Source organism: Podarcis erhardii (assembly GCF_964252035.2).
Source record: "Podarcis erhardii genome assembly, chromosome: 1".
NCBI lineage: Eukaryota > Metazoa > Chordata > Lepidosauria > Squamata > Lacertidae > Podarcis > Podarcis erhardii.
In genome coordinates this window covers 105,245,198-105,271,079 of record NC_138497.1, presented here as the reverse complement: position 1 = coordinate 105,271,079, position 25,882 = coordinate 105,245,198, and the positions used below count along the sequence as shown (strand labels likewise).

The 25,882-nt window shown below is 41.4% G+C and overlaps 1 protein-coding gene across 2 annotated transcripts in view; it reads right to left on the bottom strand.

Moving 5' to 3' along the window:
• Positions 1–25,193, bottom strand: part of RIF1 (replication timing regulatory factor 1) — a 36,767-nt gene extending 11,574 nt beyond the window's left edge. For both annotated transcript variants that reach the window (XM_081870085.1, XM_081870086.1), the window contains exons 1-28: positions 24,946–25,193; positions 18,576–18,654; positions 17,544–17,640; positions 16,899–17,029; positions 16,720–16,814; positions 15,924–16,113; positions 15,294–15,386; positions 15,062–15,200; positions 13,533–13,684; positions 12,644–12,758; positions 11,979–12,149; positions 11,746–11,856; positions 11,534–11,596; positions 10,999–11,099; positions 10,508–10,594; positions 8,671–8,744; positions 8,207–8,387; positions 7,843–7,950; positions 7,579–7,728; positions 7,176–7,275; positions 5,780–6,044; positions 4,700–4,742; positions 3,477–3,679; positions 2,376–2,475; positions 1,537–1,671; positions 1,078–1,223; positions 664–753; positions 515–581 (exon numbers count right to left, since the gene is read on the bottom strand). In XM_081870085.1, the coding sequence (XP_081726211.1) occupies positions 515–581; positions 664–753; positions 1,078–1,223; positions 1,537–1,671; positions 2,376–2,475; positions 3,477–3,679; positions 4,700–4,742; positions 5,780–6,044; positions 7,176–7,275; positions 7,579–7,728; positions 7,843–7,950; positions 8,207–8,387; positions 8,671–8,744; positions 10,508–10,594; positions 10,999–11,099; positions 11,534–11,596; positions 11,746–11,856; positions 11,979–12,149; positions 12,644–12,758; positions 13,533–13,684; positions 15,062–15,200; positions 15,294–15,386; positions 15,924–16,113; positions 16,720–16,814; positions 16,899–17,029; positions 17,544–17,640; positions 18,576–18,654; positions 24,946–25,070 (3,411 nt within the window). In that variant the 5' untranslated portion in view covers positions 25,071–25,193. The remainder of the gene's footprint in view (positions 1–514; positions 582–663; positions 754–1,077; positions 1,224–1,536; positions 1,672–2,375; positions 2,476–3,476; positions 3,680–4,699; positions 4,743–5,779; positions 6,045–7,175; positions 7,276–7,578; positions 7,729–7,842; positions 7,951–8,206; positions 8,388–8,670; positions 8,745–10,507; positions 10,595–10,998; positions 11,100–11,533; positions 11,597–11,745; positions 11,857–11,978; positions 12,150–12,643; positions 12,759–13,532; positions 13,685–15,061; positions 15,201–15,293; positions 15,387–15,923; positions 16,114–16,719; positions 16,815–16,898; positions 17,030–17,543; positions 17,641–18,575; positions 18,655–24,945) is intronic.
• Positions 25,194–25,882: the final 689 nt, after the last annotated feature.

Sequence of the window (25,882 nt, the reverse complement as noted above, 5' to 3'; positions counted from 1 at the left end):
GCTGAATTGCAACTTATCACCAAACTTAAAACTATGGAGAGACCTGGTTTGAATAAAGACATTGGATTCTTATCTCATTATACATGACAAAGCCATTTTTCACCTTCTCACCCCTTGCTTTTTCCTGTTAGACCTATTGCAGTCGTTAAGAGTCGTCAACAGGCTCATCGCAGCTATCTGCCAATCACCCATTCCCACCACCCTTCTGAGTAATACCCCTCCCCACCTTCTCACTATATAGAAAGGTCCGGTGACTTCTGTTTCAGTGTATCTGAAGAAGTGTGCATGCACACGAAAGCTCATACCTAGAACTAACTCAGTTGGTCTTTAAGGTGCTACTGGAAGGAATTTTTTTCTTTTTGTGGCTGTTACACTTGGTAAGGATATGTGTCAGCAGCTACATGTGCTTTACACCAGCTATACGCTACATCCCTTTCCCTATAAGTCCTTTATAACTTTTTTTAAAAAATGCCATTACTATCAATTCCCAGCAACTGTCAACATATGAAGATACCTGGGGCATTGTTTTGTTCTCTTCCTTCTCAGATTCTTCCTTCACATCCACAGAGGCTGGCTTATCCCTAAAATAAAGGCAACTTACTTAGATGCACGGAAAACTCAAACATTTTACATTTCAAAGCACTGTTGGTCCCTAATACTTACGGATAATCTTCCTGGCTCTGTGTATATTGGGAAAACAAGGTAGTATCTTGGGATGCATCAAGATTATTGTACATTGTAGGAATATCAATCCTGCAAAAAATAGAACTGGTCAACATTCCAATAAAATGAGTAGTCCTAATACATTTGATAAAGAATGGCATTTTAAGCTAGCAACTGTTCAAATTTGAAGGCTTGCTCTAGGGCCTGTGTAGGAACCATTCTACCCAGGGGTTGCACAGTGAACTCCCTTATTGGTTACTGAACCTAGCTGGACAGAGGAAGTGGGACCAACTTGGAAGCTCTTCTTCTGCCAGCTCTTGGCAATGAAGGAGATGAGCTACCTAGAAGGTTTCAGACCTGGTGGCACACAGAAAAATGTGCATTTCGTGACGCTTAAGTTACTAAGTTACAAACCTTTTAGTTCTTAGCACTTCTTTTTGGTGCTCTGTCAACACTCTCTCTTTTGTTTCTGGAGGAATAAACACAAAGTCAACAGTATTTTCCTCTTCCAGGAGCAAGTTTTTTCGATTTGTCTTTGTCAGCGAGTTTTCTAGTTTCATCTGATTCATGAGAAAAAGTAAAAATAAAGAGTGTAAATAATTTGCAGCTTATGAACACTAACAGTACATATCAGACAATGCTGTAAACCTTGAGCTGTGGCTGAGTGAAAATGGTTTCTGTTCACATCTGGGGATTCTGTCTATAATCAATTGCAAATTCCACCGCAATTTTCAAGTGAGCCCCATACTTACATGATTCAGCTCTCCTTATCAACAAGAAAAATAACTGATGCTTAGAATAGAAAAAAACTGGGTATTATTGCTGGAGATGTGCCAATAAGAAACCATTTCATTTAATGAACTGATGTCTTACCTTTGAAGGTGTTACGGGGGAATTAATACTTTTCTGCTTTAGTTCATTGGTCTGTGCCAGCAAGGAGTCTCTTTTCCCACTAAGATTTACTTCTATTCCACTTATCTTTGCATCCCACTGGGAATTCTCTGTTTGCTGTAACAAAATTAAAATTTAATAAGAGTATTATAATACCTTAATTGAGTTCTTACTGTAGTTCTTACTATTAAACTACACTTTAATAAGAGTAATGTACTATTACCACAGAATGGCTGGGCTCACCCAGTCAGATGGGTGGCATATAAATAAATTTATTATTATTATTTCTTCAGTTGCTTTTTAATGAAAAATAACTCAAAGTGACTTACAAAAATAGCACATATCTGAAGAACAACATGAAACTAAAACAAAGTGAAAGCTAAAAACACATTCATAGAAGGGCAGGACTAAGAAAGCCCATCACTGAATGATGGATAATTAAAGGCCAAAGGTTTGGTGGAAAAGAAATGTTATTGCTTGCCACGTTGAGAGCATTTCATAAATGGGGACCCACCACTGAGGGGGTCTGTTCTCATGCCGACACCTTCTGCATCTCTCTTGGAGGGACACACAGAGAAAAGTCTCAGATAAACGAAGTTCATGTGGGAAGAAGAGGTCCTAGTTTCACCAATTCAGATTGTCAGAAGTGCTGTCAACTAAGTTTCTCCTCAGATTTATCTGCAACTACCTTTAATAAACAAAAAAACCCCACCACACTCCTACTTTAGCAATTGTAAACTGAATGAAGGTGTGCATTTTGACCTATTTACTCAGAAAAATAAAAAAGTTTACTACAACCAATGCCAAACCCTAATACTTACAGAATCAGAGCATGTCCCATTACATTCTCCCACTATGTCCGTGTTTTCAAAGCCAGGCAACGAGAGTAAATTTTTTTGCTTGGCTTGGCACAAAACACATCTGCAGGGAAGCAATCATGAAAGTTGCATTTAAAATCTTTGAATCAGATATTCAGACTTCGAACAATTACGTTTTTGGCACCATGTTTATACTTGAAAACTTATAAGCACAGGAATGAAGCTTTGCGTTGCTAGCTACAATGCATTTTCAAGATGATGCAGCTTGGTATTCTATATCCAAACCCAAATATTATGCAAAACTTTCAGCTGTTTTGATTGTCTGTATATGAAGTCCATACTCGTTTATTGTGTGAAACGCCAAGCAAAATATGAAGTCCTGGAGGACAAACAATACTATTACTTTGCTTCCATTGTACAAGTTACTTTATTAATCCCAAATCGGAAGTAATTAGCAGTCAGTCAACATCAACCTTTCCCCAACCAAAAAGAACCACTAGAAGGTACCTGGTATTTATAAGCTTGACCAGAGGAGTGATAGAGAAAAGGAGAAAGCAGTTCTAGTCAAAAAGTTCCATTTGAAGTTGCTGTTGTCCTTACATGAAATTTTGTACAGGAAGGCCTACACAAGAGGCAGGGTTAAATCACACTTTCCTCTACCCATTCTTCTGCTCAGATTTGCAGCGTCTAAAGCAGGCTTCCTCAACCTTGCCCCCCCCCGATGTTTTTGGCCTACAACTCCCATGATTCCTAGGTAGCAGGACCAGTGGTCAGGGATGATGGGAATTGTAGTCTCAAAACATCTGAAGGGCCGAGGTTGAGGAAGCCTGGTCTAAAGAGTTCTTTTGATTTTTAATTAAAGGAACTGTCAAATTGACACAACTCCACGTCAGGACAGTTATGATATAGTTGCTTTCATATGCATCTACTGTTTTTCAAATTCCACCAACTAAATGCTTCCAACAGAAGTGCTTCATGTTTAGCAGACTGGAAAATGGATAAGAATGCTTTTAAGATTGGCCAGGAGCTGGGATGGGGGCTCTACACAAGTAAATGAGTTTGTCCACAAGTCTATAAGTATATCACAAGCTACAAAATTCTTACTTTAATTCTTCTGGGTACGTCAGGATTACAGCTTTACCAAATGTTGCATTCCAGAACTGAGCCGCTTGACTACGTAGCTGTTTATTCTTGTGCAAAAGCATTATGCACAGCAATGGAGAAAGCTCTTGCAGCAGCTCACTGTCAAAGGATCCAGCATAGGAAGACTGAAAACAACTAATACTTTCTGCCAATAACTTTTCAAACTGGAAAATAGAATAAAAAAAATGTATCAAAAAGGTTATAGCTGCAAAAGGTGTTAACAGCAGGTAATGGGCTAAGCACTGTCTACTTAGTTACAATGTAAAGCTTAAAGCAAGAAGGCCAATAATATAAGGAAGTTCTTGGAATGCTGTTTACAGCCCCGGAGCCCTATCCTCTAGGCTAGATTGCATAGGGGATCATGGCAAAATCCTACACTAGACCCAAATAATGCATAATAATAATAATAATAATGATAATAAATTTTATTTATATCCCGCCCTCCCCAGCCGAAGCCGGGCTCAGGGCAGCTAACAATAAAAAATAATAAAACATTCTAAAATCATTTCATTATAAAATTAATTCAAATCAAATTGATGGCAACCATTGGGCAAGAGTTCTGTGAAGATTGCCAAAGGAGGGAGTCAGGCCGTGCCCTGGCCAAAGGCCTGGTGGAACAGCTGTGTCTTGCAGGCCCTGCGGAAAGATGTCAAGTCCCGCAGGGCCCTAATCTCTTGTGACAGAGCGTTCCACCAGATCGGAGCCACAGCCAAAAAAGCCCTGGTTCTAGTTGAGGCCAGCCTAACCTCTCTGTGGCCTGGGACCTTCAAGATGTTTTTGTTTGAAGACCGTAAGTTCCTCTGTGGGACATACCAGGAGAGGCCGTCCCGTAGGTACGAGGGTCCTAGGCCGTATAGGGCTTTAAAGGTCAAAACCAGCACCTTAAACCTGATCCTGTACTCCACCGGATGCAATTATTTACTACAAGTTTTTTCCCCTCCCCAAACTCCATGCACTGATCAGGTAATTCCTTGCCTGGGTTTAATCATGCAACACCCACATAATTATGAGGAACTAGGGAAGTCTGTGTAACACAACAGAGATGCTGGTACAACACACACACATTCATTATACACGATGTGCAAGGGCAGATCCTTTTATGGAATTATGCTACTAGGCTGCATGGTATTAAAAAATGTATTCAAGAGACAGAAAAGCTTCCCACCACCCCCAGTCCAAATTACCTTGTTGTTGAGCCCATTGGTCACTTTAGACGCATTAGTGGACCTGATGGGGGAAAGGAGATAACTGATGAGTATTCATATAAGGAATAACCTCTGCTTCTTTATTTCTTTATTTACTGGTTACAGCATTCATACCCCTTTAGCCAAAAAAAGCTCTGGGAGTAGCTTACAAAAAAAACTTTTAAGACTATGCCTGCCTTCAGGCTTACAATTAATCTTAAAAATAGATTCTGTCAGATAAGGTAGAATATAGGACCTACCTTATTTTTATAGTTTAAAATTGTGGCAAAGTGTTTTCAGTAATGTTTTTAAAGCTGTGACCTCCCCTTTATGCTAAGATGAAGGGCAATCAATCAATCAATCAATCAATCGCAGGAGGACGCTCAATATAGCAAAAAACTCAAAAACTGGATAGTATTGTAATTTTATCATAGCCATAACATTTATACACATTTAAAGAAACACACCATTTTGGGACATATCAAATAGCCAACCAAATCAAGGCTGCCAAGAGTGAATTTTCAGTAAGCAGTTGATTCTAGCCTCCTGTAGCTTTTAGGGCTATCACCCAATTAAGCAACTCTCAGTTTGATCAATGATGAGCTTCGGCTGACTGACCAAACTTCTATATTGATAGAAAGGTAACTCTGAAGCAAGTGGTGTACTTTCTTATTTTTGGATGAAGCACACATCTCTTAAGGAGGCATCATTTTTTTAAAAGAAGCATTGCTCCCCCTTCTGTGTCATAGGAAATGACATCTCTTAAAACTGCGTGCTCTCTGCAGTTAATACTTGTGTTAAATATATTTTTTAAAACAGCTGTAAAAGTAAAATTTAAAATTAATAAATCTGATTACTGATTGCAAATGGAGCTTTTGCATCAAGGTGCTACGTAAGCTGCTATCCAATTCTCAATGTAGCATCAATAAAGTACTTCTGGAACATTATTGGACTAGTGGTATAGCCATGTAGGTTTCCTAAGCTATTTCAATCACATGTATGAAACAAGTTAGCCATAGTAACAAAAGTAGTATACAACTGCAAAGTCAGTACTGCATAGCTATATAGCAGAGCACTCACTTTATTTTTTCATAAAATGCTGATAACGGTTTCGCAATAGTTCTGAACAGAGGTCTGATGACTGAAGGTAGGGAGATGTGGCCAATGATATTTTGAAGAGCACCAATAACGGAAGTGCTGATAGAGGTCTTTCTTTCAGGGCTGGATTCCTTGGACACAATCATCTGAAGTGAGTTTACTAGTATCACCAAAAGTTTAATTAAGGACGACAGCTTGCCAAGGGGATCTTTTTTCTTTTTGGACCAATCTGCAGGCATCTGTGGGGCTAAGGATCAGTATGTTAAAGTTGACAACATTTATTTTAGCAAATAAGGTAGTTTATATTAAAGTTAAGGTTTAAATAGCAAGGACCACCACACCTGCATCTATTTATAAATACCATTCCTCCTTTCCCTTTCCCTTGGAACATGCCGAATATTGAGAGTGTTATTCAATACTACAGCTATATTCCTTGAACAGGGTTGAGTTCATATGGAGATCGTGTACTCCCTTCCCTTTTCTGTTCCCATATTTTAAATTCTAGAACATGAAGTAGCTGTAATTAACATCACAGCAGATGATTAAGGGCAATGGGATAGGATGAAGGAATCTTCACAGGAGGGAAAAGTACATGTGATCCTAATGGCCTGCTCACCTCTTAACCATGTGCAACAGCCCTTCCAAAAGAGGAGGGCAATACAGCAATAAAGCCTATTCTCCCATGTAAGGGAATGGTGCACACACATACACCCCAGGGACTCCTTGCAAGTTTCAAGACCCCCCCCCCCACTCCACATGTACCCTGCCTCCCATCATGACAAGCATTTTACTTAAAGTATTTAATAGCACAGCTGAAGAACTTAATCAAGACTAACTTTAAAAGTAGTTCACTGCACTGCTGACTTCTGTAGAGGCTTCAGAATTTATGTCAAACTACCAAACAACATGTGTCTATACAACTTTAAGAAGCTTGTTACTAGAAGTCTGAGCACAGCTCTTAATCAACACAACCAATTCAACTGTCAAAACAGTAAACTGACCAAACATGTACAGCAACTCAGCAGCTCCCTGTTTCATAATACAGGAAGCCTGGATACATTTGAAATCAGTATTATGAATGCCGATTCTTACATAGCCTAAGAAAACAACACTCAAGCACAAGAAGAAGGTAGCAGGAATAAGGAAACCCCAACGATGCAGAAGCACAAAAAAACCTTTAGAAAAAAAAACCACCGAGGGGGGGAAATCCTGAAACAGTCAAATGAGGACTGAGCAGGCTCACTGGGCAAGAAAAGCTGACTTGACCAGGTGTGGAGGTGAGGGAAGAGAGAGGAAGTATCAGAAAATCAGGAGAAGGAATAGAATGAACCACTCCCCAATGCAACATTTAGTTGCAGATTCCACTTATTATCCTTACATCTATTTGATGGTTGGTATTTAGTACCATAAGGTGCAAAATTGATGCAGTCAACCATAACTGACGTGATGTGAGCGAGGCCATCCAACATGGACTGATTCTGAAAGAAAATAAATATATTTACCACATCAGTATAGAATGAAAGACAAGGGATAGGATTTTACATAAACACCAACCACATTTTGTATTAAGAGCAGCCTATACAGTTATAACTCGGGTTACAGATGCTTTGGGTTGTGCACCGCGCCAAACCCGAAGTACCGGAACAGGTTACTTCTGGATTTTGGTGCTCGCGCATGTGCAGAACCGCTAAATCGCGCATGCGCAGAAGCGCAACCCACAGCGCCGCATCTGCACACGCACGAGTTGCAAACGTGTCTCCCGCACAGATCACTGTACTTACAATATCTGCTTCATCTTCTAATCCAGATATTATTTTAGCACAGAGTTCTTCACAGCATAGATTATCTTCTGCTGTTGCTACCAGCAAAGCACAACGGGCAAATGCTCTATAGAGCTCTGACCAGGAACGGAGCAATGTTTTCATTGTAGGCTGTAATGAAAGAAAAGAAGCAGAGATCACAGTACTTTCTGGTCTAAGATTACTGCTACACACACTTCTTTCTTTCCTTCTTTCTTTTTTTAAAAAATCCAATTAGTTTCTTACCTGTGGAAATTCAGAACATGGGAATATGGTATTCACAGGGAGCAACAATGCACTGTAAAGTGCATTGAAATTATGTTCCAAAGCATCACCTTGATTTACTTCATTTGTCTAAAGGGGGAAAAAAACAACAACTGAACTTTATACACTCAAAGAAACCTGGTATCCTTAGCTTTGTTTTTCTAAAATATTTTTCACTTTTAATCTAGACATACACCATCATTAAAACACATGGGAATTCTGGGTTTTTGTGCCTGACTGGATCCTAGATCATTTTACAGACACTATACTTTTAAAATGCAATTTCAGCAATGTACACTTTGGTATTTTCATGTATAGTCATTTAGGTAGAACCAACACACTGTACCTGGTTAATCCACTCAGTTAAGGGGTTAACTATAATACTCCACATTCTCCAGAGATGTTCCTTATTTTCCAGATACTTTGCGCTTTGGTTGACAATTGTGAATACAGACTCACTAAAAGTCAGAGGAGATGTAGGGCCAGACAAAACACATCCTACAAGTGATTCATAGTTCAAGAAAAACCTGATTTAAAAGAAAACAGAAGATTAATAAATATTATTTTAAAATTAATAAATATAATTTAAAAAAAAGAAAACAGAAGAAACACTCAGCAACTTCAAATTATTTAGCAACTACATCATTCAACAAAGTTGTAATAACTTTGACTTATAGACTGAGGAGGGAAAGAAAAATATTAGTTACATTTTAAAGCAGAAGATTATGGTAATCAGATCAGCCCAAATGAATTCAGATATTAGGATATATAAATACCAGGGTATAGAAAAGCTTTGCTCTTAGTACCTACCTTTCATCTTGAACATAGCATTTCAACAGATCTTCATGGAAAGAAAGCTGAATTAAAAACAATGCTGGAGTCCCCTGGCAAGGAAAAAAGCCATAGTACTTAGTCAACAAGTCTGCTATGTTTGGCAATATTTCACAAACATATGGCTCTATTCTGTCTTACGTATTCTATCCCGTATAAGCTTCAACAACACCTGTTCGCTGGATTAAGCTATAGGGGTCAACAATTATGTTTCAGTTTCAAGGAACAGATCATTGCTAAATGATTCAATCCCAAGATGTGATCTGTGTTCACTGTGCTTATATGCAATTACAAAGTGTGACTGGAAAGTTCGGTGAATGGTCACAGAAATCAGACAGCGAGAAAGATTTGAACATACAATCAGCATCGGAAACCCACAAAATGTTCACAATTGTGTATGGAGATGAAGCTGTAACTCGAAAGACAGTGTATGAGTAGTTTAAGCATTTCTGTGAAGGGCAGCAAACCATCGAAGATGACCCTGTCTGGCAGACCATCAACAAGCAGAACAGGAGCAAATGTCAAGAGAGTTTGTGAGTTATTGATGTGGAATCAATAACTGTCCATCTGAATGATGGCGGAAGAATTGCATATTCTGCGTGAAATCATTACTGGTGTTACTGAGTTGTCCCACCCTCCATATTCTCCAGATCTGGCCCCACCGGATTTCTTTTTCCAAAAGTGAAATCTGACTGAAAGAGCACAGATTTTCCAACATTTCACACATCCAAGCTGCTGTGACGAGGGAACTGAAAGCAGTACGAAAAGTGGACTACTCCAGAAGTTTCCAACAGTTCTACGAACGTTGTCAACGGTGCGTTGTATCAGAGGGGGCCTACTTTGAAGGCCTGCAAGGCATTTATGTTTGAATATTTCTCGCTGTCCAATTTCTGTGACCATTCACCAAACTTTCCAGTCACACCTTGTATAAGACTTTTGGAAAGAAATTTTTCAAAGAAAGAGAGCTAGTGGGAAAAACCTGAAGCCCTTAAATGGCTATTAATCAGCTATAACAATCTATTTATGATCTCTGATCTCAGAAATGCTACACTTGATGCTACAATCAGATACACATTCAAGCTTATGATTAAGAAACTGGTATATTCAAGGGACGCGGACACAGCGACTAGGCTTGCCAATCAGAAGGTCGGTGGTTCGAATCCCCACCACGGGGTGAGCTCCCGTTGCTCGGTCCCTGCCCACCTAACAGTTCAAAAGCACGTCAAAGTGCAAGTAGATAAATAGGTACCGCTCCGGCAGGAAAGTAAACGGCGTTTCTGTGCGCTGCTCTGGTCCGCCCAAAGCGGCTTAGTCATGCTGGCCACTTGAACCGGAAGCTGTACGCTGGCTCCCTCGGCCAATAAAGCAAGATGAGTGCGCAACCCCAGAGTCATCCGTGACTGGACCTAACGGTCAGGGGTAACTTTACCTTTTTTATATTCAAGGCATATTGTATTTTGTTGCACCTTAGAAATGTCAATATCTCTCTTTCCAGCTTTTCTTACTAATAGAACCTTGGCGATCTTAGGCTAAAATAGTTAATGTTTTAAACAGGGAGCCCTCCATCCGACTCCTGCCAATATTTTCTGGTATGGTCACTACTCAAAGAAAAGGAGTCAGGCTCCTTATATACTATGCTATAGTATACATAAATACTCAGAAACATTTCTAGCTAAAGCATACATGCATCTTACTAGTTCTTACTACAGAACAAAGGTCATCTGCCTATTATATATTGTACAAGTGACATGATGGGTAGGATAAGCTTTACACACACACACACACACACACACACACACACACACAGCCCACTTACATTCAGAAGATCCATGTCAGCAACCTGATAGGCTGGGGATCCTAGTACTTTTGGAGGCAGTTCTTTGATTGTGATTTCTATCAGGGACTAAAGGAGGAAACGAAACATAGTTATTCATTTAAAATAGTTACATAGCATGAATACTAAACCTTATCTGTAAACATGAGGAAAAAACCTTCATCTTGTTTCATGAGGTTATGGGGTACAAAGAGGAAATCAAGGATTAACAGAAGCAGTGATCTACAAGACTGGAAAGACCAATTCCAACAATACTTAGCTTGAAAATCCTGTGCCAACTAAGCAGTGAGTGCTGCATTGCACATTAGCTTAATGAGTATCAGCACTGGAAGCAAGCGCTACTCACCAGAGCAAATGCTGACCCAAACAATGTCCAATGGGACCAGTTCAGAGATCATAATCTGTAGATATGCCACCTCTTATCATAATTTAATAGCTATATAAACACTTATAGACTATAATAAACAACTTACCATTGACTTTAACACAGATAGTTCATTTGACACAACAATGTTTTTTAAGGCCTGAAGTAACATAGTGAGTACGTCTGAGCTTTGCCGTTCTCTCTTGCTCCCTAAAAACAAGCGACGCAAAATTAGGCCTTGAATACAATTTGGTCTTGCAAAACCTGCAGCATTGCCCACCTTAAAGGACAGAGCTGCATTAATGCTCTTGCTACAAGTTTTAAACTGAGTTCTGCTTTCAGGTAAATTATTGCTGTTTAGAAATAGTGGCCTGGAATTCACTTTGTTCATGTTAAATGTTCTACCAATTTGTTTAGACACAGCTGTAAGCAGAACTGAAAAACGTATTTGTTTTTCAACTCTATCATTTGTTACTCAGTTTAAGTTAGCACCAGTTCCTGGACACTGAGTGTTAGAGCCAGGTTCTTCATGCCTAGAATACTTTTACCTGGATGGTGCACTTACTTGTCCACACTCTTACTTTCCAATAATCCTCATAAGCTTTTATTATAGCCTACACCAGAACATTAATATATCCACTTACCTGATTCAATTGCCCCTTTCACAAAACGGATCATTGACTTCCATATAGCACTTAGACTAGTATCTGCAAGACAGAGAATGAATTAAGGGCAAATTAATAACCCAATGAAGAGCTAGATAAATCAAGTTTTGACTACTGTCCATTTAGAAGAATCCTTTCCATCAACTTGCATAGCACGAAGCAATATTCTTAGGGGTGGGGGATAATCTTACCAGAAGCATCTTTTCCAACTGCAATGAAGCCATCCTGAACTGCATTTATGAATGTGCTGGCATGCTTACAGAAGAACGAAGGACTGGTGATTACTGAGTGCTGAAGAGGTTCTAAGTGGGAAGAGAAAGCACAAGTTCTATCATTCTTATCAATTGCCACAGCAGCTAGCAGCATAGACTTGTGTTGTAGTATTATAAGCTGCTTGAACTTTCCAAAAAATGTATAACATTACCTAAACTAAGTGCAATGTTGTTTTCTTTGGAAAACGTCAAAACTTCTGGTCCCATGAAAAAGTGAAGTAGCATTTCGATTCCTAGAAGCTGAATTGATGGAATGGCTGTAACTCCTGTACTAGAACTCAGGCTCATCCTTTGATTTGCAGGGGTTCCATTGGGGAAAGCACCTAAATAAAACCAGTAGTACATTACTTGAACCACAGAAACTTTTATATACACGAAAAAACACAAAAATGATATATAAACAAATGGTTTTGGGGGGAGGGGAGATCAAAAGACTTAACCATGACTTCTATTTCAAAAACAGGCTCAGACTATGCTGCTAATCTCAAAGCTTTACATGTAGTCTGAACATTTGTTTTAGAGAAGTAATTGCAAGAGCTCTTAAAGACTGTAGCCACAGAATCTTATAGTTTAATACACTGGAGATATGATTCAGATGCAACAAATGTGCAAAAAAGACAAATTCTTAAGTACACATACTGAAGAACCTTTCCATATGAGACTGTACAAACTGAAATATATCCATTACAACAGGGTAGGTGGTGCTAAGGATAACTCCATGCATATGTAACCCCATGATATAAAACACAGTATTTGAATTTTTAGATTTCAGATTTGTTGCATCTGAATCACAGTCAGAAAGAGATTTCCCTCCTACCTGATTTGTGTGCAGAACCCGTTGTTAGTAAACTCTGGTTAATAGCTAACCGTGATGAATTTCCTTGTAGAACGGAATCTAAGCTTAAAGTGCTCTGAATCAATGGCACACAAACCTAAAAGAAAAAAAAAAGCATGAGGCACAAACAGAAGCAACTTAACAGGTTGGGGCTAAACTGCCTGAACAAACAACAGACTTCCATGTAGGAATCTACTAAGTCTTTATCTAGCACTAGGATAATGTAGGTAAAATCCAGTATTGCCAGCCTCTGCACATGAATGAAAATAAGGTACAGACTTCAGCTGTACTTGTAGTTCCATGATCATAGTAAGTGTGCTTAAGGCTCCATAGTTTCGACAGTAAGAGGCAACAGTGATGCATTTGGGCACTAATATTAAATGCCACCCACAAACTAGTTCAGCCAGCTCAATTGAACTAAAATCAGCATAAATCCAAGTACTCTGGTTTAATGGTTTCTGCAAATAAGCTTTAATCACATATTTATTACATTTATATCCCACCTTTTCTCCAAGTAGTTCAAGATTTACATGGCTATACTTCTTTCTGTTTTAGCCTCACAACCACCCTGTGAGGAAGGTTAGGCTGAGACACAGTAACTGGCCCAAGATCATCCTGTGAACTTCATGACTGAATTGAGAGTTGAACTTTGGTCTCTTATGTCTTATCTGTTCCTAACAGCTACTCAACATATCATAACTATAAATTCTCCATTATGCAGGTACGGGTGGTATTCAATGCTAGTCCTAATCAGACTAGACCCAATGAAGTTAATGCACAAGTCAAGTAAGAGAAAACAAAGCTAAGAACATTTTGGGAAACCTGCTTTAACTAGTGTTAATATTAGCGTTAATATAAAAGATGAGATTACCTGTTCGAAGTGGGCTGGGAGATGAGGTCCCAACCTCATCAGTAAATACCACCAGACCTCTAGCTTTGTCAGTGCCAGAGCTTCTGTTCTCACGTGAATGGAACTCAGTGGTTGCATTAGCAATTTCAGCCTTTTTGCACTGCACAAGATTTCTTGGGGGAAGAAAATGAAAATTGGTTTTGTTACATGTGATTTAAAGTTAAAATCAGTTTTCAAACTCAAAAGAGGAATTGTGGCTTCAACTTCAGGTGAACTTTTTTTCCAAAACCACAACAACTTGATTATTACTTGTTTACTTATTTGTGAAATCAGGGATGCAATACAGAGGTTTGAACCTACTCACCTTTTCCAAAGTATCCAAAATCTTTGGAAGTATTTGATGGGTTTTTAAAAATTTTTTTTTTTTACTTATAGTCATTTTCTGGATCCCTTCATTAAAAATGCAGATGAGTAGATATTTGCCAGCACACTTTTAAACTATACAGTGGTACCTCCAGTTATGAACTTAATTTGTTCCAGAGGTCCGTTTGTAACCCAAAACCATTCTTAACATGAGGCGTGCTTTCGCTAATGGCACCTCACACTGCTGCCGCACCACCAGCGCTCAACTTCCACTTGCATCCCAGGACAACGTTCGCAACTAGGGGCATCTACTTCTGGGTCAGTGGAGCTCGTAACTCGAGGCACTCGTAAGGAAGACGGTACGTAACATGAGGTTCCACTGGATAATAATTCTATAACACAGAGCTCCAGCTCATGGGAAAGACAGCAGGAATCTCCCTTTCAGATCTTTCCCTAATATATGGATAGCATTTGTGTGGGTCTGGCACAAGGCTCAAATCATGCAGAGAGAAACACCTGTAAAAGGGCTGTGGCAGCTCTTGTACCTAAGGAAGTGGCTATGTGGCCACTTTTTCCATTCCAAACATTCCTAAGAATTTCACATGTATTTGTGTAGCAACTTAATTCAGCCGGGCTGGTACAGCATAAGACTCTTAATCTTGGGGTCGTAGGTTTGAGCCCCACCTTGGGTAAAAGATCCCTGCATTACAGGGAGTTCGAATAGCTGACACTCATGGTCCCTCCCAACTCTACAATTCCATGATTCTAACTCCTGCTTTTATTTATGCATGTGAAGGTAACCTTTGGTCCCTTTTCACACAAAAAAAGCAAAAGTCTACTTGTTGGTGGCACACTGCTGGCTGTGTTTGTTATTGATGCAGCAAGATATGTACAGCATATTCAAAAGGGCCAGACGTCACTCTCACATGTATAGAGACTAACTATTGACATGATGGGTGCCCCGAGTGCAGCATTTAACAACCCCCCCATTGTTTTCACTTGCACACACAAGTTGCTACTAAATTGAAACAGAGATCTCAAGCACCCCATTAGAATTAATTCAACTGCAATCAACAGAACTTGCTCCCAAACAGGAAGTAGATCACATGAGGGTGCACAATTATTTTCGTTTTTCTAATTCAGCATGCTAATGAAGTAAGTCAAAATTGTTTAGTATTTTAGTCTACCTGGATTTAGAGCAAAGTTATCAATCAGACTCTTCCATGCAATGAAAGCTATTTTCTTTACCACCGGTGACCCACTACGAAATCCTAGTTCTTCTAATTGCAGCAATGAATTGATAAAGCTTCCGCTACGATGAAGCGCCTGGAAGAGTAAAATATTGTTTTATGCAGTTAGTGTATCCATATCATCAGCACCTACAGTAGCTGAAACAAGAGAAATCAATGTCCAACTTACTTTGCCAAGCAGCTTAACAAACAGAGGCCAAAGTTTTAAAACATATGTTTCATTTTTTGATGCAAATAGTTTTTGGAGTTCTGGGATTATTTTCTGCAAGAGTACAAACAACAACATTTATAAAAATAACCCAACACTAAATTACTTTGTATGACTCCCCCCTCCATCTTCCCCCCCTCTCACCCACCCACCGACCCCACTTGATGTGGCAGTGACTAACTATGGAAGACATTTTGGGTTTGTGGTGGCTATAAAAATGTCAACTGTGTGTGCATCAGCGGTGAAAGAGCAAATTCTGTGCTAGGGATTAATAGAAAAGGGATTGAAAATAAAGTGGAAGGTAGGTCTACTGACAGCTATTAACCAAAACAGCCAATTTTCAGAGGTGCAATGACACTGAATACTTTCTGGAGGGCGTGGGAGTGATGAGGGAGAGGGCTATCACCTTCATGCCCTGAAGATAGTAGTATTTCATATGCAATTATGACACCATAAAATATAATTGCAAGTATATATGCAAAACTAGGAGTAGGGAGTCATATGAGTGGACAGGGCCCTTAAGCAAATATGTAGAATTCTAAAAAAACCAAAAACCCATCCTTTTAAAAATAACATTTTTGCCTTCCTTACCGTAGTCATAAGTTCTTCAGTGACTGCTGCCACCTCCTGCTGCTTCTGAAGTAAAAGTGGCACTCCCATCTCCAATGCTGTAGCACCTCTTAACTGTACTTTATGAGCAGAGTGGACAACCAAAGGGATAATCAGCTTTGCCCACTTTACAGCCTGTTCTTCCATGTGGGATGGAGCCTGTTCTATGAGCCTAAGTTCAGATATATTTGTCAGTATGACCAAGGTTTGTCAGAAACATTGTGTAGTTAACAATGACTGGTCTTCTTCACCAGTGTCTATCACACTGTGTTCTGAGTAACTGGAGAGTGTCTCAAAAGGCTTCTCAAGGAGAAGATCAGTAACAGTAAGAAAAGACAGTCTGGCCACCACTACAAATCTTCCCTGTAGTGCACTGTCATTGGTGCACTCTAAGGTGCACCCTCATTTCACATGCAGGAATATGCAGGTGGCCTGTATGGGGATTGAACCTGCAAACTTGGCATTAGCAGTGGTACGCTCTAACCAGCTGAGCTAATTCTAGGGTTTCCTAGAAAGTTGGGAAGCAGATGCAGCAGAGAGCAAACCATACAATAGAGAAATACCAACATTTACAATATTGCAACAACAGCAAATGGTATTCACCATCTACAACAATGACCTAATATAATAGCCCTCGTGACTTGAGAAATAACCACCAGAGTGCAAGCTGTTTTCTAAGCATGTACCCTGATTTTTTATCTGACCAAGATGTTACTGAAGAGCTTTTTCTTCCTCACTTCTAACACACTTGCTCAACAATTTAACACCTGATACATACCGTATAATAACATTTAATGCTTCATATTCAACCACCATGGAATGCAAGTCTCCTTTATTCAGCACTGTTTCTAACATACCAATAATACTGGGTACCTGAAACACAAATGAGATGTGGGTGACTGAACATGTTAGTTTAACAAAATGTTATTTGTAGGAGATGGGACAGAGAACACTCACCAGCTTTCCAACAGTATCAGAAGGAAAGGACTGCTTAGAGATCACCCAAAGTGCTCTAGTGCGAGTGTTTTTGTCCACAGCCTTTATAGCAACACTGTTCACTATTGACAGCAACTCCTGTATTTCTGATTCTGTAGAAAAAGGTAAATGGCATTTTTCAGTGTGGTAAAACATGGGGGAAGCTTGAAAATGATACAATGGTCATGAATCTGTTTATGCCTAGTATCACAAACTCAGTAGGGAAGGAACTAATGCAGTCCTCACTCATTCTAAGGCACTGCGGCTTTTGTGTTCTGAAATAGGACAGACACACATGACGATGATATAAAAGGGGTAACAGATTCTAATATTTGCAGACCCAGAACAAGGCACTGAAGAATGCTGAAACCAGAAACTGTGTCTTCTTGCCAGACTCAGGTCGCAAAAAACTGGGCCAGAGTTACAGTCATTGAAACTTGTAGCAATTCAGTCACATTGTAACACCAGGCCAGAGAGCTAAATAACATGATATGAATAGTATTACGTACAGTACAATACCACATATATTTTATTCTATTGATATTTATGATACTGCTGGCAGTCCATCTGTAAAAAGCAGATTTGGATTATTTATTAACTTTTGAAACAGAATAAAAAATTGTTTACCGCATAGCAAAGCAGCAGTCTTTGAGTTAAACACACAGAATCCTAAGGCTTGCAAGGCTGCACTGCTCAATTCTGAATTTTCAGTAGGAATATATGTCTACAAAAAGAAGGAATAAAGTTTTAACTCATGTTGACAACACTTATTGACAAATAATTGCAATGGTTCAGAATTTTTAAATTGTGTCAATAAAAAGCAAAGCAGCTACTATTTTTGGTTGCTTTAAAAAATATAGTATATGCTACACCCTCAGATACAAAAGCTAGTTTATTGGCTAACTGCTTCTCCATTCTGAGCTCCAGAGTCCAGCTACATTAGACTCCAACAGTTTCCCTTCTACCATGAAGGGCCCTATCTCTTGCGCCACCAACCTAACCTGATCCATGTGAACAGCAGCTTCCAAAGCTGATCTTAACATACAGGATCTCCAAATCTTAGCATTCCATAATGCCACGTAAAAAGCTGCTCCTTGCCTCTTTCCTTCTCTCTCATGGATATATAGTTTCAGAAGCCGTTTCTAACATGGCTGGTGAGCTGCTGAGGCAACTCCCACTAAACGATAGAGGTCTACTTCTGACAAGGGCCTATGAACAAAATCGCCAACAGTTTACCAGGATGGATCTCTTAGCTTTGCTTAAATAGAAGAAAAACAGGACCAGCTGAGTTCAACTTTGACATTTAGTTTCAGCCATGGACAAGGGTTGTGCACGCCTGTCAGCTGACAAACCTCACCACCACCACCTGCTGCTGCTCTGGAGGTTTTGCCAGGGCTGCCCACATGCTACTTCTGTCAACTGCTAGTTCTACCAAGTTTATTGCACATGAAGTGTAAAAAGAAATGTCTATGACAAACCTAGTATGGTAAGGAAAGTAATAGTCATTACCACTGGGGAGTAGCAACTACCAGGTTGGAGTGTGGGGGAGAATGTTAATAGCAGAAAGGGAAAGGCAAGGGCTCAGTATCCTTTATACATGGAATGGGATACTTATTAAAAAGAGGATCTACTAAAAACCATACAATTTTAAATACACACCTTAAATATCTTGTAGAGCTGAGGGAAGAGTTTCCCAACTTCAGATGCAAATTCTTTTCCCTCTTCACCAGTCAGGCGACTTAAATGTAGAAAAACACAACAGGTTTTCTGTTACACAGCCCAACATAGACAAAAAAGCACATTTTGGCAATTACCTAAATTAAAAAGCTAAAGGCACATCTTCTGTATATATCATTTTCAAAAGCAACAGGCTGTTGCACAGAGTAAACTATGCTTGGCAAGTAAAGATACTATTGAAAACAACACAATGTCAAGGGAGTTGGCTATTACTGTTAAATTTTGGCTCAGTAATACTGCAGCACCCTAACTGACAAAGCAATTTGTGCTTTTCCCTACCTCCCCGTATTAATAGCCACTGCAATGCATCCCTCCACACTCCAGCACCACCCAAAGAAACAGAACCCAGGGAAGGGGTATGCAGATAAATGATTGAAGGCTTCTTCAGTTCTTTAAAAAGCATTATAAAAGTAAGGAAATGAAAGTTACAGTGTAATACAACAAATTCTACTCATTTCACTATTGCATGTACATAATCAAATATTTAAAAACAAAAATAAAATGTTTAAAACACACAGTGTTTGAAGACTTGATTAACAAAAAACAGTAGGGATACAACTCGCATGGATTTTACTTATGCAATCACAGCTTTATGTGCTTGACCCCCCAAAATAAAAGGCATGTGAGCAACTGTTGGAAGGGGCCATCTGAGATCTTGTGGGAGCCTCCAAAGCAGAGCCCAGAAATCAAAGTGGAGAGCTTAAGAAGCTCTTTCCTCTTTCCTTCACTTTGCATACTGGGTTCTGGGAAGATCTTGCACAGGCTCTGGAGGGCTTTGAGAGCTCTTACACTCGATCAGAAAGGCAAGACATGGGGACAGTTCCAGGAGGTCATTATAACTATGAATTTTTGCTTTTATACACTACCCCCTGGAACAGTACCTTTGCACAATGCCATTACAGTATTGAGAAAAGCAAGTCTAACCACCAATTAATGTGGTGAATGTCATGTTCATTAACTCCATGATATGAAGCAAACTTGTGTGGGAGCAAGGAGAAGTTCATTCTGTCATTTGAAAACTACTAATCTTAATCTACAGATTTCTCAACTGTTTCAAAAAACAGAGAAATGTCTTGTCACCGGTGACACAGTCTGGCAGTAAGAGCATTCTCAGAAAAATGCCAATACAACCTTAGGAACACGAGAGGCAAATAAAGGCCGATCACAGCAGCAAATTGACTCACTTTACAAAAACTTGCATGGAGCCAATGCATAGATCTTAAACACAGTGAATGTCACTATGTTACTAAGTACAGCTCCTGCCAACCTAGCAGTTCGAAAGCATGCCAGTGCAAGTAGATAAATACCATATTTTTCGCTCTATAGGACGCATTTTTCCCCCTTCAAAAAGGAAGGGGAAATGTGTGTGCGTCCTATGGAGCGAAGACGCCATAGCCCCGCAACCCTCTCCCTGCTGGAGAGGTGACGCACGGCTATGGAAGGAGCTTCTATAGCCGCGCGTCACCTCTCCAGCCAGAAGAGTGTGGGGCAAAAGAAGCCCCCTGCGACCCTCTCCCGGCTGGAGAGGTGACGCACGGCTATGGCAGGAGCCTCTATAAAGGAGAGAGTGCGAGAGTGAGCGCGCGCGTGGGAGAGCGAGGGAAGGCGAAGAGGGCGGGAAGCACACTTTCCCCTCTGGAGGCAGGAGCCTCTATAGCCGTGCATCACCTCTCCAGCCAGGACACCGCGCACAGGGCTAAAGAAGCCATAGCCCCGCGACCCTCTCCCAGCTGGAGAGGTGACGTGCGACTATGGCAGCAGCTTCTCCGCTGCGCTTTTCCACTGCTCCCTGACCTGCTGTTTGGGGCTGGTGGTGGGCTTCCCCCCGCCAGCCCCAAAGAGCAGGTCGAAAGGAACCTGAAGCCTGGAGAGCGAGAGAGGTTGGTGCACACCGACCCCTCTTGCTCTCCAGGCTTCCAAGGTAGCCGCCTGAACGCACCTTAAATGGCACTTTGTTTTAGAGCGGGAAAACAAGAGGGGGAAAATTCTCCCCCTCTCTGTGCAGCGCCTCCTGCCGTTTCACTGAAGGGGCACTGGGCAGAGAGGGGGAGAATTTTTTTTCTTGTTCTCCCCCCTCTAAAACAAGGTGCGTCCTATGGTGCGGAAAATACGGTAGGTACTGCTGTGGCGAGAAGGTAAACGTCGTTTCCATGTACTCTGGCTTACGTCACGGTGTTCCATTGCACCAGAAGCGGTTTAGTCATGCTGGTCACATAACCTGGAAAGCTAGCTGTGGACAAACACCAGCTTCCTTGGCCTGAAAGCGAGATGAGCACCGCAACCCCATAGTCGCCTATGTGATGGAATTGGCTTCAAGTTGCAAGAAAGAAAATTTCAACACAACATCAGGAAGAACTTTCTGGTGATAAGAGCTGTTCGACAGTGGAACAGGCTCCCTCAGAAGGTGGTGGACTCTCCTTCATCATATGTTTAAAGCAGAGGGTGGATAGCCATCTGTCATAGATGCTATGGTTGAGATGGAGGCTAGACTAGATGACTCTCGGTGTCTCTTCCATCTCTACAATTCTATGAACTTCTCCCTCAAACAGCAACCTGCACACACACACATTCCCCACCCCCCAGGAATAGATTGTCAAGGGAGTGTAAGGGGAGTAATTCTGCAAACTGTCTTAGCAGGGAATCTATGATCCAAGCCATTGCATTTACAGCCACTGTGAAGATGCAGAGAACTGCAAATAATGCTGACTTGGTGGCTCAGAGGTTGAAAGTGGCACACAAGATATGCTAATCTTGACAAACTAATCAGAAAGCAAGCTTTGTAAATGAAAACAATATACCGTATTTTTTGCACCATAACACTCACTTTTTTCCTCCTAGAAAGTAAGGGGAAATGTCTGTGCGTGTTATGGAGGGAATGCCTACGGGTGGCATGCCTATGAATTTTCCTCCTCTAAAAACTATGTGCGTGTTATGGTCGGGTGCGTATTATAGAGCGAAAAATACGGTATTTAAATTCACTTCTATTGTGCATCTGTTCTTCATGCTCACCCTTTGGCACACAATAGCCAACCTCTTGCATAGGTAAGACTTTACTTCCTACTTATCTAAGACTTATAGAGCCAGTGTGGTGTAGTGGTTAAGAGAGGTAGACTCATAATCTAGGGAACCGGGTTCGCATCTCCGCTCCTCCACATGCAGCTGCTGGGTGACCTTGGGCTAGTCAAACTTCTCTGAAGTCTCTCAGCCCCACTCACCTCACAGAGTGTTTGTTGTGGGGGAGGAAGGGAAAGGAGAATGTTAGCTGCTCTGAGACTCCTTCCAGTAGTGATAAAGCGGGATATCAAATCCAAACTCCTCTTCTTCTCAGCTAAGATGGTAGGAGGATGTTTACATGCATAGACTGCATGACATACTAAATGAACTTTTAAAAAATTGTTGTGACTGAGCCAGGTGCCACCTCCCTACCCTATTCATCTATATTGGCTCTATTTCTTAATGTGAAGGAATTAAAAAGCATAATCAATGTTGAACTTACATTAAAACTGGCATATTTGGTTATATTTTGCTTGCCATTCTCATGCATCAGTTTCAAGGGGAGGGTGGTGGCTCAGTGATAGAGAGCACAGACTTTGCATGCAAAAGGGCCCCAGACAGACATGGCATATGGTGTACCATGTCGTAATTCATTTAACAGAAATAAAGCCAAGATGGAGAAATCATATGTGAAAAACTGAGTACACCCTTACTGATTCCATAGGAATTAAGACGCTAAGTAGCAGACAGGGGCTGCTAATCAAAATGCCCTTGCTTAATTGATCACCAGCAAGTGTGCCAACCTCTATACAGTGAGGGGGGAAAGTATTTGATCCCCTGCTAAATTTGCCTGTTTGCCCTCTGACAAAGAAATGTTGTCCATAATTTTAATGGTAGGTTTTAGCTGTGAGAGACAGAAAAACAGCAGAAAAAAACCCAGAATACAAAAGTCAGAGATTGATGTGCATTATAATGAGTAAGAGTTCGATTTTGGTCTCCTCTGACCACAACTCTTTCACCCAGTTCTCCTCTGGGTCATTCAGATGTGTATTGGCAAACTGCAGACGGGCCTGTACATGTGCTTTCTTGAGCAAGAGGACCTTGCGGGCTCTGCAAAATCTCAGTCCTTCATGGCGTAGTGTGTTACCAACTGTTTTCATGGTGACTATGGTTCCAGCTGCCCTGAGGTCATTGACAAGTTCACCCTGTGTACCTCTGGGCTGCTTCATCACCGTTGTCCTGATCATTGCAACTCCACGAGATGAGAACTTGCATGGAGCCCCAGACTGAGGGAGGTTGACAGTTATTTTGTGTTTCTTCTATTTGCGAATTACTGTATTGCACCAACTGTTCTCACCTTCAAACCAAGTTGCTTGGCAACAGTCTTGTAGCTCAGTCCAGCCTTGTGCAGGTCTACAATCTTGTCTCTGACATCCTTAGACAGCTCTTTGGTCTTGGTCATGGTGGCTACTTTGGAATCTGCTGAATTGATTGCTTCTGTCGACAGGTGTCTTTTGTACAGGTACTGTAACAAGCTGGGATTACAGGTAAAACCTCTTCCTTAAAGCAGGTACTTCTAATCTCAGCTCGTAACATACAGTGAAGATACCAGGTAGTCTGACATCTGGCTGGTTGATAGGGGGATCAAATACTTATTTTACTAATTGAATAAGATTTGAAAGAGGGTAAGGAATTGCTGAATTTGATTGTGTAAAGGGGAACACAGAAAAGGGAGATGTGAGGAAGTCAGGAAAGAGGGTTATAAAGATAATAAGCAAAAAACTAGATTTTCTTTATTTTCTGTTTTTTCTTATTCTCTTTTTCTTATGTTTTTTACTGTGCTTCTTAGTCTTGCTGGATTGTGTTGTTTTTTATTGTCTTTCTCTTTTGTTTTGCTTGATTGTGATATTTGTTTTATTATACAAAATCTTAATAAATATCTTATAAAAAAACACAAATACTTATTTTACTCATTATAATGCACATCAATCTCTGACTTTTGTCTTCTGGGTGTTTTCCTGTTGTTATTCTGTCTCTCACAGCTACAATAAACCTACCATTAAAATTATGGACTGAACATTTCTTCCTCATAGGGCAAACGGGCAAATTTAGCAGGGGATCAAATACTTTCCCCCCTCACTGTATGTAACTGTTTTAATTTTTTGTGTACTGTGTGGATAATAACAATTCTTATTATTTATACTCCGCCCATCTGGCTAGGTTTCCTCAACCACTCTGGGCGGCTCTCAACAGAATATTAAAAATGTGATAACACATCAAACATTTAAAACTTTCCTAAAGCTATGCATTGCAGAACATATGTATGTGTATTCTGTCCGATGTTCAAAACTGCCCTTTGGCCTTATATCAAAGGCCTACAAATAAAAACAAATAACAAAAAATGAATGAATGAATGTTTGAGTTATAAGTGGGTCTCAGGTCAGGAAAAGTTGAACACAGTCAAAGTAGACAACTCTGAGCTAGAGGAATTCATTGTAAGGCAGCTTCCTAGATACCTCAAGTAAACATGAGTAGAATCAAGACTGCACAAAGACTTGATCTATATTTTTTTAAAAGGAAAAACCACTCCCGCTACGTACAGAAGCACACAGATACAGTAATCTCATTTTTAGACAACTGACACACACCGGTGCCTATGCAAAGCTCTCACATACCCCTTCCAGAGAAAAAGGAAACGTACTCCCCCCCCTCCCCATAGCAACTCCAAACAGAGAGGTAGAAACCCACATCACACGCCCACTTCGGGAGGGGGCTCCTCTGCCTTATAACAGTGCAGCAGGCAAACTTCCAACATGGAAACCCTCTCTCCCTCAAATTTCCCCCTCCTCCCCGTCACCCAAGCTGATTGACGGCGCGCAATCGCCGGCGCGCCCTTTTCGAAACGCTTAGGGGCCTTCGAAAGTCGTTAAAAGCCCAACCGAAATGGTTCCAAAACACTTAAACGTTCACGGCCTCGCAGCCCCTGAGAAGTTTTGTCTGACGAAAAGGGAAGCAGACAGGCGGCAAATCCCCCCCCCCACCGCCCTCGAGAGATGCCCGCCTCCTGTGGGCCAGTGAGCGAAGAGGGTCGGAGCCCTACCTAATAAAATAACAAAAAACCCGCTCTTTACGCAATAAGCATCTCTCATCCCTCAGGTGTGTATGTGGTGGTAACAAGTACCGGGGCTAAAGCCTGACCGCGAGATAAGACTCGCCCCCCCCCCGGCTTTTCCCCTCTCAGAGACCCGCCTGCCCGCAAGGCCGCAGGAGGGACCCGCCGCCCTCGCCGGACACTCACTTGGTCAGGGTCAGCAGCGCGTCCGTGAGCGCCGCCGGCGCAGCTGCGGGGTCTTCCAGGGTCTCCAGCAGGGGACGGAGGCTCCCGCTCGGGCAAGGCCCCGTCGTGGAGTCAGCGCCGCTCATGGCGCCGCCGGCAGCCTCTTCCTCGCCAGCTCCTCCAGAGGGGAAAGTGCGCTTCCCGCGCTCTTCGCCTTCTCTCGCTCTCCCGCGCGCGCGCTCACTCTCGCGCTCGCTCGCTCGCTCGCTCTCCTTTTCTCGCGGGCTAAGATGGCGAAGCGCGGGACTTCTCTAGCCGCGTCACTGTGTTTGTGCGGAAGAAGCGGAAGCTGGCCGCCCAATCACCGGGCGAGGAAGAGGCTCGGAGGAAGCCAGAGCGCCGAGCTAGTCGAGCAGGGCGCCGCGAGATCGAACCGCCGAGTTCATCCATCGGCCAGCTTCCCTCGGAAATGCATATAAAGACTTTCTCCCCGATCCTTTCATACTCTGTGCTGGGATGTGTAAAAACGGACCGGGTGGTTTTGTTTGCAGGGCCACGCCAGTGCCTTCTCTCTCTCTCTCTCGGTCTGATTATATTCCAAAGGTTGGCAATGGTCCCCCCAGATAGTACTTCCTGCAATTTTTGAGCAGAAGGGAGGGGAGGTTCTACAGAAAGAACTTTTTTTTGGGGGGGGGTGCGAGGCTTAGGAGTTGCCCCTCTTGTTATTGCAAAAAAAAAAGGGGGGGGGGAGGGATTTACGATACCAGTAATGGTGGGATATTGGTATGGACAAATGTGCAGTATTGCCCCAGTGGAGAAATTAACAAAACAAATGAGATTACAGAAAACTCATTTTATATAAATCGGGTCTGCTCCATTATACCGGTCTCCCCCATCCACTTCTGTGAGTGGATGTCGTAGGTTAAAATCTCTTCCACACCCACAATATTATTTGGTA